This window comes from Phoenix dactylifera, chromosome 11, assembly GCF_009389715.1.
Source record: "Phoenix dactylifera cultivar Barhee BC4 chromosome 11, palm_55x_up_171113_PBpolish2nd_filt_p, whole genome shotgun sequence".
Lineage (NCBI taxonomy): Eukaryota > Viridiplantae > Streptophyta > Magnoliopsida > Arecales > Arecaceae > Phoenix > Phoenix dactylifera.
In genome coordinates this window covers 23,444,438-23,463,569 of record NC_052402.1, presented here as the reverse complement: position 1 = coordinate 23,463,569, position 19,132 = coordinate 23,444,438, and the positions used below count along the sequence as shown (strand labels likewise).

Genomic DNA, 19,132 nt, shown 5'->3' with positions numbered 1-19,132 from the left:
GGACTAAATACTCGCATAGAATTCTCAGTGATGATAACCGGCAATACTCCTCCTTTTGTTAGGTCTGTTTGGAGTCGTTATATGGTCGTGCATGTGACTATTTTATATGTACAAATAAATCTTATTTGGACATGGCCTTAGTTATTTATTTTTGACCTTCCTTGACTGTAACAGGGATATATAATAAAGTCGTATCTCCAAATTATCCATAACACTCAATCGTTAACAGTCTTGAAGCCGCCGCCGCCGCCGCCTCTGAATTCAAAAGAGAGAAGCATCAAGGAAGCGTTCATTGAGGCCACGTGATAGACTCCATCACTCCAACCTAAACTTTTTATTTTTTTGGAAAACAAAATCCCAAGCACAAGAACTCGAAGCCAATTTGTTAATCGTCCCCATCCCCGGGCCAGCTGCCAGCACTAAGGATATACCCACAAAACGGGACCAGATTCATCATCTAACCATGAATAAATTTGAACACATCCGTAAATGCGTCCCCATACCTCCCTCTCACATTGCTATAAGTACCTTCACACTCCCTTGTAATCATTAACTCCAACTATCCCTCCCAAATTCCCAAACTGCACCTCCCCCTCTCTTCCCAAAATACCCCCCAAGCGCTCAAGAAGATACAAAAAGAGGGAAGAAAGTGAGCCAAAAAAGTTCCAATTTTTTTCCTCCATTAATGGCGTCCATGGTGACCTTCCTCGCTAAAACCCCAATACCAACCACCCCATTCCCCAATACCCTCAAATCAGATCCCTTCCCTCGCTCCCGACTCTCTTTCCCCCTCTTCGCCGCCCCCCGGCGGGCGGCGAGGGCCATCCGGAGCCGCCGAATTGCGTGCGGCCTCATCGAGCCCGACGAGGGGCAGCTGGTGAACCTGGTGGTGCCTGCGGGTCCGGCGAGGGAGGGCCGGCGGAGGGAGGCGGCGGCGCTTCCCAAGGTCAGGCTCTCGCGGGTCGATCTCGAGTGGGTTCATGTGCTCAGCGAGGGGTGGGCGAGCCCCCTCCAAGGGTTCATGAGGGAATCCGAGTTCCTCCAAGCACTTCATTTCAACTCGCTCCGCCTCCCTGACGGGTCGGTCGTCAACATGTCGATCCCCATCGTGCTCGCTATCGACGACGCCCAGAAGAAGGCCATCGGGAACCAGCGCAAGGTCGCTCTCGTTGATGCCAACAACAAGCTGGTCGCCATCTTAAGCGAGTAAGAGATTTTTGTTGCCTTTTTTCTTCGTAAAATTCTCTCCTTTTTGTTGTTTTCTAGTGCCAGTGTTCTAACTAATCTGTATGGCCTTTCTTATGTTCATAAATAGCTTATACAGTGCAAAATTATGTTTTTAGCTATGAGAATAGCTGAATAGTGGGCTTACTGCCGTTTTATTTTTTATGCTTATGGATGGTTTTCATGATTTCTACTGCTTAAGTGATGACTAGTTTTTTCTTTATTTATTCAACTCATTGATGTTAAGATGTTGATAGGATTTTGTTGTTGTTGTTGTTGTAAAATTGAGCTTCCTTCTTGCTTTAGTTACTTCAGCTTCTCTGGTAACTGTAATGGTTGATGTTTCGGATTGATTCAGTAATAACGCTTATAATTGGTTTCCAATGTACGCAAGGGCTTTGTTGGGATTCTTATTGCTGGGAAATCCACAGATGTCGGTGGGACATTTCTGTTTCATGTTTGGTAGTACTTAAGTTTGGCTGATATGCTATAGCTTGCATTGATTGTTGTGGTTTATGATCATAGTGTAGACTTCTGGTTTCTGTGTAGCTTATTTTGGTGATTTCATTCTTGAATAATATCTTTAATGTATTCATTGCTATTAAAAAAAATGTTGACATTAGTAGAATGCGATTATAATGTTGAGAAAAAATATTCACTTGTCAATGTGGATTTTGGAAACCTATGTTTTAACACGTAATTGGAAAGTTGTCTTTGACAAACTAATTGGTATGTGGTCAATCATGACTTAAGGGTCATGAATTGCACCAATTCAAATAATAACTGAATGATGCATAGGAGTCATGTATATCAAGTTAACATTGAAGTATGGGTTGTATTTAATAAAATGTTCTACGTCAAATGTTTCATTTTGTTGTGATTTGAAATTAATCAATCTTTGATCTAGGAGAATCATCAGACTCGATATGTGCCAGTTGGCCACTAGAAGTATCCAGAAGGGTTACTAGACTCGATATGGATCACTTTGGCTACGACGAATATCCCAAGGGATCACCAAAATCAATGTGGAATACTTTGGTTACTACGAGTATTTAGAAGGATCATTAGACTTGATGTGGACTACTTTGGCCATTATGAATATTTAGGATGATCATCAGACTCGATGCGGATCATATTGGCCACTACGACTATCGGAAGGAATCACCAAACTCGATGTAGAATACTTTGGCTACTACGAGCAGGGCTGGATAAAATCTAGGAGCGAAATCCGCCACATTAGAAAGCCAAATCACGAGCCAAACTTTTGGAGGTCAACTTGGTCATATAATGCCCGATTGAGATAATATTTTTTTTAAAAAAATTGGGCAGCTTTTTATGATCTATAACTTTTGGCCAACCCCCAAAGTTGAATCGGTATGAAATTCTATTATTTAGGCTCCAAAAAAGGCTGATCAAACCGATAGTTTTCTTTTCGGATAAGATTTTAATCGGGCATAGATTTCTATCCGAGAAGAATTAGGCAGAGCGACAGAAGGCAGAGTTGATGTAGAAGTCGAGATCTATCTCTTTAAAAATTTTAAATTTTTTTTAGAATATTTTTAAATTTTAGCTTTTTCTAAAATATTTCTACTAGTCATATTTATTTTAGGGTACCTAGTCCTATTTGAATAGAAAAAGAATCGAACCCAAATTTTGAAAGGGGAACCTAGCTAGTATTATAAATAGGGGCTATGTATCTTAGTTTAGGAGGTGTGGAGAATCAATGAAAGAAAAAGAGACTTAAGTCCTACTTTCAAGATTCCTTCCATCTTCAATTTTTTTTTGAGAGATCCGAGTTAAGTGGGTAGAAGAAATTCTTTCTTCTTTCCGATCGAATCAAGTGGTATTAGAGTCATGCTCTTACTTGGTGGAATTCCAATTTGATCTGATCAGATCAAGTTGGTATTTAGAGCTTTGGTCCTCTACATCTATGGGAGTTTTAGCGTATGATCCAAATGCACGAACGGTACAAGCAATCAGAAGAAGGACGATCTGTGCTTGAAGTACATTGAAGGATAACGATGAGTATGACTATTAGTTCTACTTCAATAGATGGTGAGACGATCGAACGCCTCACACAATTAGAGGAGAAGATAGCCCAACTCATCAAGATCGTGTCTCGATTGGCAATGCATTCAACACAAGCACCAACTCTGTCTCCGAGCAAAACTTAGTGGTTCAACTATGAGACAGGAAAGCAGGCGTTTCTCCATCTTCAGTTTTGATTTAGCAGGAGCTAAATCTCCTAAACAAGGAAAGTTTTGATATAGGAGCATCACCAAACTCAATATGGACCACTTCAACCACTACGCGTATCTAGGAGAATCATCAAACTTGATATGGATCACTTTGGCCACTACGGATCCAAGAGGATCACCAAACTCGATGTGGAACACTTTAGCTACTACGAGTATTCAGGAGAATTACTAGATTTGATGTGGAGTACTTTGGCCACTACAGATATCTAGAATAATCACCAAACTCGATGTGGATTACTTTGGCTATTACGAAAATTGAAGGAGATAACCAAGCTCGATGTGAAACATTTTGGTCACTACGAACAGGAATGGATAGGATCCAAAAGCTAGATCTGCCAGCTAAGTTACAAGCCAAATTTCCGAAGGTTATAACTTGGTCATACAATGCTCGATTGAGATGATCTTTGTTCTTGAAATTGAGTAGCTTTTCAAGATCTACAACTTTTGGCCAACCCCCTGGGTGGAATCAAATTGAAATTCCATCGTTTAGGCCCTGAAACAGGCTAGTCAAACTAATTCTTTTTTTTTGGGTAAGACTTTGATCGGGCATAGCTTTTTATCCGAGAAGAATCAAGCGGAGCAATAGAAGGAAGAGTTGATGTAGAAGTTGAGGTCTACCTCTTCAAGAATTTTAGCTTTTTTTAAAATTTTTTCTATTAATTATATTTATTTTAAGATACCTAGTCCTATTCGAACTAGGAAAGGAATCCAACCCAAATTATGAAAAGGGGAGAACCTCGCTACAATTATAAATAGGAGCTATGTACCTCAGTTTAGGAGATGTGGAGAGTTAATGAAAGAAAATGGGTCATAAACCTTACTTTCAAGATTCCTTCCATCCTCTTCTAATTTTTTTTTGAGAGATCTGAGTTGACGGGTTGAACGAATTCTTCCTTCTCCCCGATCGGATCAATCTTGTATTATGCATATCTAAGTTTGAAGCATCGACAAGTTGTATATTATGAGAAATCCTTGTTAATGTTTGATATGCTTATCTTGTAACATGTTTGAAGATATCAGTTCAAATTCATCTTGGATTGTGGGTTCATTTGGTTTAAATATCTAGTGTTCATTTTTACCTAGTTTGTTTCAAATATAATTCTTCAATCATTGACTTCGTAAACTTGATAAACTGATATCTGTACTACCATTTTATCATCTTAATGAAATTAGGGTGGGCATCTCAACCCTTCTTTTTCTCAAAAAAAAAAAGAAGTAAACTTAGTAAACTTAATTAAGCCAAGATATAGTGACTTTAAGATTATGAAAGCTTCACCAACACTGGTCTGTTTTATTTACTCAGTGGCAGCTAATTTTAAAGTCTTCCCTTTCTCTGCTACTTCATCTTTCCTTTTGTCATGTCCTTTTCTTTCCCATACTGGTTAGTCCTTATATCTAACTTGTTGTTTTCAATCGATGACATGATTCTAGATATCTGATAGGACCCTAATGGTGGTTTCCTATAATTCATTAAAGATTTAGGTCATACATGAGTCTAACTTGGCTTTATTTGTCAAACATGTAAGCATGACATGCTTCGTTCCCTTTGTAGCCTGGAGTATATGTTTTATTATCGGTTTGCCTGGTTTCTTGCTGTAATTTCCCCCCAAGACATCCAGGGTTCCAATTACTTTTGTTTTAGACATTTGTTTCTATGCCTTTTCATTGGGAATGGTCATGGAACTTTTCTTTCTAGAGCAACGGTTGTGAATGTATGAGTTTCGTGCTAGGCATGAGTCCAGAAAAAAAAAGATGAAAAAGAGGATACTTGGTCTGCGTGTCTCCCCCATTCTGCAGCATTGACATTATCGCAATGAAAAGCAGATCCTTCCAGAAAAACTACCTGTTACATTGATAAACTATAACAATTGCCAAGATTTCAGACAGTGTATCAGGCTGCACGAGGCTCTTGCTATTGTGGGGTCTGTGGTCGGTTGGATGTATGCAGCCTTACCCTCATGAGTAGAGAGGCTGGTTCTGTGCTTCAAACCCTTGATACTCAGGTCATAATGGAGCAACCTTACTGTTGCGCCAAGGCTCACCCTCTTAGTTGAAATAACATCATAATTTTCTATAATATCTTCATGTTTGCAGGTGTGTGAAATGTGTTAAGATTTAACTAATGTTTTTCGTTAATCTCATTATAAATTTTTAGCTTATGTTTATAGCTATTTTCGTTTTCAGCATTGAGATCTATAAGCATAACAAAGAAGAACGAATTGCAAGAACTTGGGGAACAACTGCTGAAGGCTTGCCATATATTAAGGAAGCTATTAAAAATGCTGGAAACTGGCTAATTGGAGGAGATTTGGAAGTTATAGAGCCAATCAAGTACAATGATGGTCTTGATCAGTATCGGCTGTCACCTGTAGAACTTCGTGAAGAATTTTTGAGACGCAATGCTGATGCAGTGTTTGCTTTCCAGCTTCGTAATCCTGTACATAATGGGCATGCTTTGCTCATGACAGACACACGTAAACGTCTTCTAGAAATGGGCTACAGAAACCCAATTCTGTTGCTTCATCCTCTGGGGGGCTTCACCAAAGCAGATGATGTACCACTTAGTTGGAGAATGAAGCAACATGAAAAGGTTCTTACTCATTATATTATCAGATACTTATCTCTTGTAGTAATAGCAATTTATAGCGTTAAGCTCTTATTATTCATCTCATTGCTGCATCAAAATTGACATTTATTTGGTTGACCGAATTTTGTTAACCCAATAACATGTAATTGAAATTCTGAGTAATCCTTTTCTTCCTTCCTTTGTTTTTTTTTTTTAAAGCCTGCATGTTCATCTGGATGCTTTTGGTTAGTTCGTGAGAACTAAAAATTGTTTTTCTTTCCCCTGGTTTATTACAGGTCCTTGAGGAGGGTGTTCTTGACCCAGAGACAACAGTAGTTGCAATCTTTCCCTCTCCCATGCATTATGCTGGTCCGACTGAGGTGCAGTGGCATGCAAAGTCTCGGATAAATGCTGGTGCAAACTTCTACATTGTGGGCAGAGACCCAGCCGGTATGAAGCACCCAAAAGAAGACAGGGACCTCTATGATGCTGATCATGGAAAGAAAGTTCTGAGTATGGCTCCAGGACTTGAGAAGCTGAACATTCTTCCATTCAAGGTATGCTGACTGACACGTTAAGATTTTTCCAGTCTAAGACTTGCAATTCAGACATCCAAGACAGTTTGCATGTGCATTCTATGTAATGTTTTGCTTTATGTGTATGCGTAGAATTGGATGCAGGAAATGGTGACATACCTCGATGGTTTTATGCAATCTTTTTCAATTGGATCAGTATCCAATTTCGACTCTCTTTCTCAAAGTTGGGGGTGGGGTGGGTGGGGCGAGATAGATAGATAGAGAGAGAGAGACTTGTAGAAGTTTGAATAGTAGTACATATTAACATTATTGGAGTCTTGATTTCCTCAAGTTTACAAATAAATTTGCAAATAGTCCTATTTGATTCTCAAGTCTAATGGAATTTCTAAGCTGACAAGTTTCTCAACATTCTCTTAGATTGTTTTCTTTTCCTATTAAGTTATTTAGGTGGAATCGTTTGAGCCAATGGCCACAACTTTGCTGCTATCCCATTATAACATTTGTTTTGTCATAAGAATGATGGATGCAATCTGATATTTTCATCATTTATCTGCTTAAAATAATATTTTTAAATTGAATTCTGTTAGTTCAAATAATAATATTTTAGTCTGTATTGACATAATCAAATTACACTTTTATCTTATCATTATTATCCATTACTTCCCATTATATAGGCTAATAACAACCATTATAATGGCAACTATTTTATTGTCCAAAAGAAATCCCATCCAAGTCTGGGGTCGATCATGGTCATTATTTACATTTTAATGGTACCTAAGGTTTTCAAGAAGAGCTCGATTATTAGGGAACGTCGGCATTTTTGAAATCTTGCTAGGTATATTACCAAATTACCATTTTCTGCTTATCTGTCAGTAGTGATCATGACCTCAGCATTTTTTTGCCCATTGTAACATTATAACATCAAATATTTCATGTATTGGGGCTTGGCGTGGTTGGTTATTGTTTTCGGATGACTTCAGGTTGCTGCGTACAACGTAAAGAAGCAGAAAATGGATTTCTTCGATCCATACAGGCCTCAAGATTTTGTATTCATTTCTGGCACAAAGGTAACTCTTACCGTTTACATGTGATAAATGACTGTTCAAATGATACTAAAATGATTCGGTTGGGTCATACAGATGCGAGATCTTGCACAGAACAGAAAGGATCCACCGGATGGCTTCATGTGTCCCGGTGGATGGAAAGTACTGGTTGAATACTATGAAACACTGCTGGAAACTGTATCAAATGGAGCTGTGGCACACTTTCCTGGAGCGCGGAAACTAGGCGCCTTTAAACAACAATGAACTCCACGAGATCGTGAACTATACTTTTAATCTGTGTGCAGCAAACCCCATGTGTGCTGTGAACGGTAAATTCAATCCATGTGCAACGAACTCCACAAACATTGCTTTTATATTTAGTTGGATTGGTCAGATTGTGGATAAAAACAAAATCATCTGTGAAATTTGTGAAGAGTATATGCTTTTAATTGCTTGCCTCTAATATCATGTTTTCTATTATCGTAAGAAAGAAGCAGTTAAAAATGTGTCACAATGACTAAGAGAAGTGGCAGAGTTTATATTTTTAGAGGGTTAAAACTGTTCATGATCTTTAGTTCGAAAAAGGCGGCAATTGTTGTCGCAGGATTTAGCCGGAAATAGGTTCTTACAATTTGTTGCATGCTCTAGGTTTATCAGAACCTGGTTCTGATTGTTGCACCAGTCAACAAGAACATAAATTACAGGAAGATTGGGATTTCTAAATTAGGTACCATAGAAAGAAATCTACATGGATCAACTTCGAGGATTTGTACTCAGAAAGATAGGAGCATTATGGGATAAGGCTAATGACAACCATGTTTTGGTTTAGTAGAAAGAAGGGAGTTGATTCTCTGTGATTATGACATGCCCATTATAGGTACACACCATTATAATGCCAATGGCAGTAAAAGAGTTGCGGCTTCAAGTTCAGCAACAAGGAGAAACTAAAATTCCTGCTGACTAATGCAGTGAGAACTAAAGATGTAATTATCCCGATATCACTGTCGAGAAGGCCCTCATACATTTTGATTGCTTCATCTGTAATGGAATCAAACTTATGAGGCAATAACAGCACGTTGAAGCCAAATAATGACAAACTAGTGAAATAATTAAAATACTCAAGAATAACTGAAAGGTCTTAGTTATGTTGTGAAATCTACCAGGCCAGACATTCCCTAAGCAGCTAGAACTGTAACTAAGCTCACTAGTAGATGCCAGGAAACATGTCAATCCCTCACACTGGGAACGATTCTTTTGGTCTTAAGAATAATGATGTGTGTGGCCACCAATGTCTGAAAAAAATATTGCAGGAATTACCTATTTTAAACTCTTGGAATAACACCTCAGATTGGAATACTTTGGAAAGCTATCAATAGAGTTTCTTAGGTATATGAAGATACCATGAATTAGGATTGTCACTACTGAGTGTATACCACCATGCCCACAGAACGACACTTCAACTCTTGTCCATTCAAGAGAGGAACAATATTTTAATTAGAGAGTGCAGATTCCAGTTCTACAAAAATCTTCATTTATGCACATTGTGTTCTTGCTGTAAGCCATTACCTGAAACAAATAAAGGTTTGTCGAATAATTTGTGATTTTGCAAAATAACTGTGTTTCAATTCAGTGTACTTCTTCCAATAAGATTGTCATTACTTTGAAAACCGACAACTTTCAATCCCCCATATAACATTTATTACTTTCTTGTTCTAACCATCAGGAAACTTCTTGGTTGGGTTGGTAACCCACATATTGAACCCAAAATGTTTAAATATGCCAGAGTCGATTTCTTGGCAAGGTTTCAATTTTGGACCAAACCCGCTCCATCAGTCTTTAATTTTGTATTTGATTCTGATTATATTCAAGTAGTAGGACAAACAAATCTCTTTGCGACCCTACTGATGACCAATTACCCTGCCTTCATGGTCCACAAGCATGCACAAACTTTTCTTTACCTTTGAAAGAAGAATACGTGAGAAAGAAAATATTGTAGAGAATTTTTTTCTAATAACCTCATGAGGGACTCATCATATATATTTATAGTTGAGAATACAAGAGATTACAAATAGAATGGTACAAAGATAGAAAAAAATAATAAATGGATCCCTAGGATCAATCTTAAATTTAAGTCATTCAAAATTTAAAATTCAAAATTTGAAATTCAATAATTAAAATTTCTGAAATCATGGATTTTTGATATGAGGCTTGATATGGGGCTAAGATAAAGATACTGCCAATATCCCAACACAAGCTAAGGTGGGCACCACTGAGAGTTTGGAATGCAATTGTTGAAAGCGTTGGAAGGCAAGTCCTTTAGTGAATATATTAGCGAGTTAGTTGTTGGAAGAGATGAATTGGACATGAAGTTAAAGCCGAGCTACTCGCTGTCAAACAAAATAAAATTTAATTTCAATATGCTTGGCCCAAGTATGAAACACGGGATTGACAGTAAGATATATAACAGATAAATTATTATACCAAATTATAGAGGCTTGAGAAAGTGAGATACCCAATTCATGTAGTAAAGATTGAATCCAAATTAATTCAGCAGTAGCATTAGCAAGCCTCTTGTATTCAGATTCGGTACTTGAATGTGCCACAGTGTATTACTTTTTAGAACTCTAGGATATGAGATTACGACCAAGAAAAATATTGAAGCCACTTACAGAATGCCGATCATTAGGATCACTGGCCCAATTGGCATCGGAACAGGTATGAAGAGAAGAGGATGGGCCTTTGGTTAAATAAATACCATAGTCGATAGTATGCTTCAAGTAGCGAATAATACGCTTGACTGCAAGCTAATGCATGGAAGTAGGCCTATTCATGATGGACATACTTGGTTGACTGCAAAGGCAATATTAGGACATGTAAGAGTAAGGTATTGAAGCACCCCCACCACACTCTAATATTGAATCGGATCAGAAGTGACAAACTATCTGAATAAAAAGGTTGGGACCCATTAGATAGAGGTGTCAAGATAGGCTTAGACTATCTATCATTTAGGAAGCAAATCGAAAATATGACACTATAGTAGTGTATCTGATATAGTCAGTGGTGCATATACTTTTACTATTTTCAGGAAAAGGGTGAATGCTATGGCTCCTTCATATTCTCATCAATCTGGTTCAATTAAAATAGAGGATTTTTGTAGGTTCTTGAACCAAAATGAAGCAATCACAAGCAGACTCTCAATGCCAACAGGAATGGGGATGATCCAGCACTACTCTAGTGGAGCTGACCAATACTCAACAAGATTCAAATCCTCCTAATAAAGTTGGTGGTTTTAACTGTTTGCTGTGATAATTAAAACAGAGTTTCATTAGCATTCTTCAATATTTAGTTCTCTATGAATCATTGCAGAAAAATAGTATAAGTAGTTCCCAACCTGAATAGAGGAGCATTAGAACGCTATATATAACTTCAGATAGAAATGAAGATACTTATTCAACCATTGACATATCTGTCAAGTGATTTGTTACTATCAAGCACCCACAATGAAAATATTACTTGGTTCTTGTAAGCAAATTATCCTTGTAAAAACTTGAACTTCTTTTTATTGTAATAAAATCAAGTGCATGATAAATTAACTTCTTTCTTATTTCCTAAGTTGCATGCATTGCACTTGCTTGAATAAGATGTAAACAGAGCTATTTGTTTTTTCAATTAATGAAAGATTTTGTTCAAGTCTTACCAAAAAAGAGAGATCTTGTTCGAGCATATTTTTCAAATGATTGAATTAGAGGCATCATCAAAAAGTCTTTGTCAAATCAGTCATGTATCACCCATAATGAGTCTTATGTCCTTTATATTATAAAGAGAAACTGTTTTACTTGGCCAAAATAAAAAAATGAGTCGAGGCACAAAAGCAACGTAAGTAGCATCTGTTTTTTGACTCCAAAAAATTAAACATCAAATCTTATTCCGGACATCATCTAGTATGGAGTCAACACAAAATGAACTTGGAAAATAGAAGTAATGATAAATTTGATGAAGGTCGCTAAGTAAGATATAAAGCTAAGTTAACAAAAATGATTAGTGCTTAGTCATCAGTTGAAACATCAATTGGAGATATGACTTAAATCATATGGGCAAGAAAACCAAGCCTGGACATAACTATGAAACTAATGAATGCATAAATATGAAAACTCAGCATCTAAAACTTAATCTCCAATACTTTTTTTGGTATGTCATCTTGACTCATTTTTGGCAGTAAAGCAAGTTTCCTCGGGGAATGTGTTGGAGAAATTAGACTGTCATACAATGAAAATGAGTTAAATCAATTCCACAATATGCCGCAGAAAGGGAAAAGATGAATGCTAAGCTATAAAGCACCATGAGAATTCTGTTGAAGATAAACACCATAAGAAACTGATCAAGAAAGGTGTATCCTTGATGAAGGACAGTGGAGAAATGAGGCTAGGGTGTTGCTACTTGATAATGAACTCAAATTTTATTGATTCAAGTGATTGATATGAAGTTACAAAGATAAAAAGTTATAGGCAAATTTTTCTACAAATTTAGACTAGACTCACACATTAATTAATGACACAACTTTCTAAGACACAAGAACCAAGTTTCTAGAACATATTCAAAGTAAGAAATAAATTCTTTCCAACCAACGAAGTTCATGAACCAGAAAGTTCATGAACCACATAAGCCAAAGAGACAAATATTAACCACAGAAGCTAAAGAGACAAACATGTGTCTAGCTTACAAATTCTAGGAGCCCCCCATAAGCTAGACAACCGTCGTACCCAATTTCTTTTTCAAATGCTTGAATATATCCACTTTCAAAGCTTTTGTGAAGATATCAGTAACTTGTTCTTGTGTCTTGCAATGCTTCACATACACGTCACCATTCTTCACCAAGTCACAAATGAAATAATACTTGATTCTTGTATGCTTACTCTTGCCATTAAAAACTGAACTTTTGGTGAGAGAAATAGCTGATTTCTTGCCACAAAATAATCTGATACCTTCTTGTTGTGAATGCTTGAGCTCCTCTAAAATTCATCTTAGCCAAAATGCTTGACAAGATGTAAAAGATAAAGAGATGTACTCTACTTCAGCTGTAGAAAGTGTCACCACTAATTGCTTCTTTGAAGCCCATGAAATAGCACCTGAACCAATGTTAAAAATATATCCGAAAGTGCCCCTGCTATCATCAACACTTCCTCCCAATCGCTATCACAATAGCCAACCAACCATGCATCTTCAACAATTGCATAGTGAATGCCTTCGTCAATGGTTCCACTTACATATCTTAGAACTCTTTTTCCATCTGCCCAATGATTTCTTGTTGGTGCTTCTATGAACCTACTAAACATGCTCATCGAATACATAATGTCTGGCCTTGTAGCTGTCAAGTACAAAAGACTACCAACAAGTCTTCTATAAAGTGTTGCATTAACACTTTCTCACCATTAGATTTGCTTAGCTTCAAGCCTACTTCCATAGGTGTGTTCAATGGAGTAGCATCCTTCATTCTAAATCTCTTCAACAAATCTCTTGCATACTTCTTTTGAGAAATGAAAATTCCTCTTTCACTTTGCTTAACCTCAATGCCAAGAAAGAAATGTAGGAGACCCATATCGGTCATCTCGAACTCATGTTTCATAGCTTCTTTGCATTCTTCACACATACATAATTTATTGCCCGTAAAGATTAAATCATCAACATAAAGCCAAACAATTAAAATCTCACCTTGCTTACCTTCTTTAGTGTAGAGAGTATGCTTAAATGGATATTTCTTAAATTCTTTCTTCATAAAATATCCATTAATGAGGCTGTACTAAGCTCTAGGAGCTTGCTTCAAATCATAAAGTGCTTTTCTTAATCTACACACCTTCTTTTCTTCACCCTTCTTCACATATCTGAGTGGCTGGTTCATGTACACTTCTTCAATGTAGTCATTTAAAAATGCTGATTTCACATCCATTTGAAAAAAATTTCATTTCCGTTGAGCTGAAAGTGCTAGCACCATTCGAATAGTTTCAAGCCGGGCAACCAGTGCAAACACTTCTTAAAAATCAATACCGTACTTTTGCTTGTAGCCTTTCACCACCAAACGAGCTTTGTGCTTGTCAATTTCTCCCTATGAGTTCAACTTGGTCTTATAAACCTACTTCACATCAATTTCCTTCTTGCCATTAGGAAGTTCTACAAGCTCCCAAGTTTTGTTTCTTCGAATTGCATCCATCTCTTGGTCCATAGCATCCTGCTACTTCTCTTTTCTATTAGCTTCTTCAAAGCTAATTGGATCCGCATCCGCAAATAATGCAAAATCTCCAATATCTTTATCTTCAAGAATGTTTCTAGTAGCTTCATAAATATCCCGTATGCTTCTTGTCCTTCTAGGAGGGGTACTAGAACTTGATGAAGATGAAGAAGAAGATGAAGATGAAACTGGAGATTGAGGTAGAGTGTACACTTCTTCATTTTCTTGCTCAATGCTTTCTTCTTCCATATCAACTTGGACAGATTTGCCTTTCTCTCCATCTTGATTGAAGACCCAAAACTTTTCTTCATCGAACTTCACATCCCTACTTACAATAAGCTTTTTTGTGATGGGATTATATAGCTTGTAAGCTTTAGAATTTCCAAATCAAGATATAAGCTCTATGATTTTACATTGAGATCAATTCCTCCTTAACAAAAAAAACCATCAAAACATTTCCAAATCACCGAGTTAATATTGTTGATGAGCTATAACATAATTCAAACCACCACACTTTCTCGTAATTTATGAAATAACTTACGAACAAAATAACAATCTGCACTGTAATTTGAAAAGATCCAAAATTTTAAATTCGAAGTAAAACAAAAGAAACACTCTTAAATTTCATCCTCAAATATATTTTCTTTCTATATAACAGTTTCATATATCATAAATAATGATATATATGTGGGATCACTAATTTTGATATAAAATAATGATATATGACTAAAGCACTAATTTTAATGTGGCATAGTCATCTATTCAATAGACCTTTAAAGGGCTCATTTACCTAAGCGATTTGACAACCTTGCAACACTATAATCAACCCATGGGATCCTGTTACAATGATGACTAATTGGTCACTTCCTACTTAATTAAAATCTAAACATGTTGAGCTTAAATTTGCTTATCAATATCAAGTAAGCACAAGAAGAAAAGGCAAATTTTGAAACTAACTAGAAGAGGAGACTTGGCTAGCTTCAACACCAAATTAACAACAATATTGCTGGAAAGTTTTGAATTGAAAGCAATATATGACCTATAATGGGTATCCAATAATTGAAGGGTAAGTCACACGAGCATCTGAATGAGATACTAACTTGAAATACGAACAACTCCAACCAGTAACTACTGATAAATGTAGAAAATCAAACACATGCAAGTCGAGAATAATAATTATCAAACTACAACTAATCATTCAAATTTTTTGAATCCACAAATGCAACACATGATGGAACAAACTGAAAAAAGATATTCTGATCATAAGGAGCAAGAAAGAACCACAGCCTGGTGGAAAGCTCAAACTTACTATGATCTTAGAAATCAAGAAAGCATTTTTCAGAAATATGTACAATATTAGTTAAGGTTAACTTCTATAGAAAACAATTAGAACCCTAACAACATCAATTATACTTCTTCATGAAGACACTAACTACTTGAACTAACACAGAACATATTACGTCTATTACTTATCTATCATTTAGGAAGCAAACCGAAAATATGACACTACAGTATTATATCTGATCTAGTCAGTGGTGCATATTCTATTACTATTTTCAGGAAAAGGGTGAATGCTATGTTTCCTTCATATTCTCATTGATCTGGTTCAATTAAAATAGAGGATTTTTGTAGGTTCTTGAACCAAGATGAAGCAATCATAGGCAGAGTATCTCTCAATACCAACAGGAATGGGGATGATCTAGCACTACTCTGGTGGAGCTGACCAATAGTCAACAAGATTCAAATCCTCCTAATGAAGTTGGTGGTTTTAACTGTTTGCTGTGATAATTAAAATAGAGTTTCATTAGCATTCTTCAATGTTTAGTCTCTATGAATCATTGCAGAAAAATAGTATAAGTAGTTCCCAACCTGAATAGAGGACTAAAAAAGTTGGGACCTATTAGATAGAGGTGTCAAGACAGGCTTAGAACTTGATTTTGAGAAAAAGATCAGAAATATACTTTGATTGGGTCAGATGAAGTCCAGAAGTAGTAGTCTTAGCCTCAATGCCCAAAAAATAGTAAAGATGGCCTATATCCTTCATGGCGAATTCAGTTTGTAAAGAAGCAATAAGGTCATCCAATAGAATAGTAAGAGTGCCAATAAGAATAATATCATCAACATAAATTAGAAGAACTGCCACATATTATTTGGTACGCTTGATAAAAAGTGAGACATCAACCTTAGATGCATAAAAGCCAAGAATATGTAAGTGAGAGCTCAACCACTTAAACCAAGCATGTCTCGTCTGTTTAAGACTATAAAGAGAACTTTGTAGCTTGCAAATATAAGTGGGATGGTCCGGGTCAGTGTACCTAGAAGATTGTTTTATATAAATATCCTCGATAAGATGTCCATAGAGGAATGAATTTTTGACATCCAATTGCTGAATAGGCCAAACTTCAAAATCTGCAAGAGAAAGAATAGTACAAATTGTAATAGGCTTGATAACTAGACTGAACGTCTCATCATAATCAACACCCTCTTATTGATTGAAGCTTTTAGCAACCAGGCAGGCTTTATAGTGCTTGATGGAGCCATTAGTTAGCTTTTTGATTTTGAACACCCATTTGCAGTCAATAACATGTTGTGAAGGAGAGGATGGAACTAAAAGCCAATTACTGTTAGAGAGCAAGGCATTGTACTAAAGCGACATGGCTTGAGCGTGCCATCCTTGGAGCGTGTGACCAGATGATGAAAGAGTTATTTTAGGACTTAGGATCCTAATGTTTGTAAGATGTAAAGTCATTCAATGATCTTAAGCAAGCTTCTTGTATTGGTTCGAGAAGTTTGCTCAAGCTCATCACCAAGTAGAATTTTGCCAATCATATATTGATTACTCCCTCTTTACCTCTAATAAGGGTGGTATTACACAACAATTCTTGTTTATATAAATAACATCATGTTACAGGGAATAATGCCTTTACCATTGCTTCTTTGAGGCTTTTTTGCATTCTTGATTTCACATCAAGAATTTTTGCTTGCTCATAGAAAATACACTCTCGACAGTCTTTCTGAGACTGGGTTTTCTAGATAAAAATTAGAAACATTTCCCATTAAGCAGCACCACCATCTTGATGATGACATTGGATGGTTACTATTTGATCTCAGCCCATATTGTTGACTTGTTGGATGATGGATCTATTTCACAATCACTCAACTAGACATCACCTATATAATCCATATCTTTAGTCAATTTATGCACCAACCTCTTACTACATATCTTGATGCTTCTCATTGGGTCTTGCAATACTTGAAATATTCACCATCTCAAGGGATCTTACTACCTTCACATCCCAATTTACAACTTTCTGCATATACAAATTTGATTGGCTAGTTGTCCCATGACTAGGCATTCAACAACTAGTTATATTACTTTTCTTAGCAGCAGTCTTATCTCATGGCGAATGAAGAAATAAATCATGGTCTCTCACTCTTCTACCAAAAGAGTACCATGGCATGGCTAATATCGCATATGAACTTGTATGGCTATGATACTTGATATTGGATCTTGGTATTGTTTACCCATAGTTGATGCAACTCCATTGAGACAACAAACAAGCTTACAAATCATAGCCAACTTTGTGTTTCATGACAAGACTAAACACATCGAGTTGAATACCATGTTAGTTGAGAGAAAATTTACAATAGCACCACTTCCTTTGTTCTATCTTAGCATTAGCTTGTAGATATCTTCACCAAGGCACTTGGAAAATCTCAATTTTACATGATATTATGCAAGCTAGGTGTTTCTTAATCTAGGAGGATAATCAAAATTAATGTGGACGACATTGACCACTATAATCAGGGTCGAACAACATCCAAGAGTGAGATCCGTTATATCAAGAAGTCGAATCGCATACCGAACTTCTAGAAACCATAAATTGGCTGCATGATACCTGATGGAGATGATCTTTCTTTTTAAATTGATAACTTTCTAGGTCCTACGCTATATCATCGCTAGTGATTAGCCCAAATTCCATCGCTTGGGCTTCGAAACGATCTGGTCAAACTCAATTTTTTTTTCAAAAAAGACTTTGATTGGGCATATCTTCCAATCTAGGAAGAACTAAGGAGCAACAGAAGGCAATTAAGGTCGATGTAGGAGTCAAGATCTATTTATTATAGAATTTTAGCTTTTTCGAATTCATTTGCATTAGTCATATGTATATTGGAAAATCTAGTCCTGTTTGAACTTGGAGAGGAATCGAACCCAAATTATTCAAAGGAGAACCCGCCTATCGCAAATAGAGTCTATGTATCTTAGTTGAGGGGTCATCAATGAAAGAAAATAGGACCTACACCCTGCTTTTACCAAACCTTTTGCTTCTTACTAGATGTTTTTAAGAGATCGAGTTGAGTGGGTTGAGGAAACTCTTCCTTCTGCTCGATCAAATTTAGTTGATAACATAGCTTCGGTCCTCTATATTTGTGAAGGCTATAGTTCATAGTCCAAATATATGAGTCATATAAGAAGATGGGATAAGGGCTATAGGTGCTTGAAGTACATCGAAGGACAATAGTGAGTATGGTTGCTAGTTCTATCTTGATAGATGATGAGATAAAAAAAATGTTTCACATAATTAGAGGAGAAAATTCTTTAACTCTCCGAGATTATATCTTGAGTGGTAATTCTTTCAAACACAAGTATCACAAACTTCTATAGGAAAGTTGCCTCCCACATTTAGACATGAGGATCTACCATCTAACGAGAAGGATAAGCAACATACAGGCACTTAGAATCCATCTCTTTAGCCTTTAAAAGTTGAAGCTCGAATTAATATCCCTGTATATGATGGAGTTACCAATGCAGAGAAATGGAATAACTGGCTAGACCAATTAAAAGCCTACTTCACGATCTATGGATATATTAGTGTTCAAAAGATAGCTTTTACCTACCTCAAGCTTTGCAGCCATATCTTTACCTGGTGGAATTTGTATATGAGGAGCAACAACTTCTATAATCTGATGTGAAATAAATTCAAGGGCCTAATCAGGAAGCAGTTCTACCCAATCGGTTATGAGAAGGATTGGTGGATTAAGTGCCAATACCTATGATAGAAGTATGATCAATTTATTCAGGATACATCACTAAGTTCTACAAGCAAGCTATTTCACTCGGAATTTCTATCGTTGATCCTGCAATCTGCATGAAATATATTAGAGGTCTCTATGAAAACATCCGAAAGAAATTGAAGCTTTTCAAAGTTGAAGACATTAACAAAGCTAGTATGAAAGCCATAGAGAATGAGGAAAAGAATTAACCTAGGAAAGTTAAGAAG

At 36.6% G+C, this 19,132-nt stretch overlaps 1 protein-coding gene across 1 annotated transcript; it reads left to right on the top strand.

Annotated features, from left to right (window-relative positions):
* The first annotated feature begins 468 nt into the window (after positions 1-468).
* Positions 469-8,086, top strand: LOC103716358 (ATP sulfurylase 1, chloroplastic). Its single transcript, XM_008804321.3, has 5 exons — positions 469-1,206; positions 5,667-6,072; positions 6,345-6,605; positions 7,565-7,651; positions 7,724-8,086. The coding sequence occupies exons 1-5, from the start codon at positions 686-688 to the stop codon at positions 7,889-7,891; spliced, it is 1,443 nt and encodes a 480-aa protein (XP_008802543.2). The 5' UTR covers positions 469-685; the 3' UTR covers positions 7,892-8,086.
* Positions 8,087-19,132: the final 11,046 nt, after the last annotated feature.

Excerpts from the sequence above, each read along its gene's own strand:
- LOC103716358 (XM_008804321.3), top strand. The coding sequence starts at position 686 with ATGGCGTCCATGGTGACCTTCCTCGCTAAAACCCCAATACCAACCACC. Across the intron at positions 1,207-5,666 it reads CTGGTCGCCATCTTAAGCGA|CATTGAGATCTATAAGCATA; the intron begins GTAAGAGATTTT and ends TTTCGTTTTCAG. Across the intron at positions 6,606-7,564 it reads TGAACATTCTTCCATTCAAG|GTTGCTGCGTACAACGTAAA; the intron begins GTATGCTGACTG and ends GGATGACTTCAG.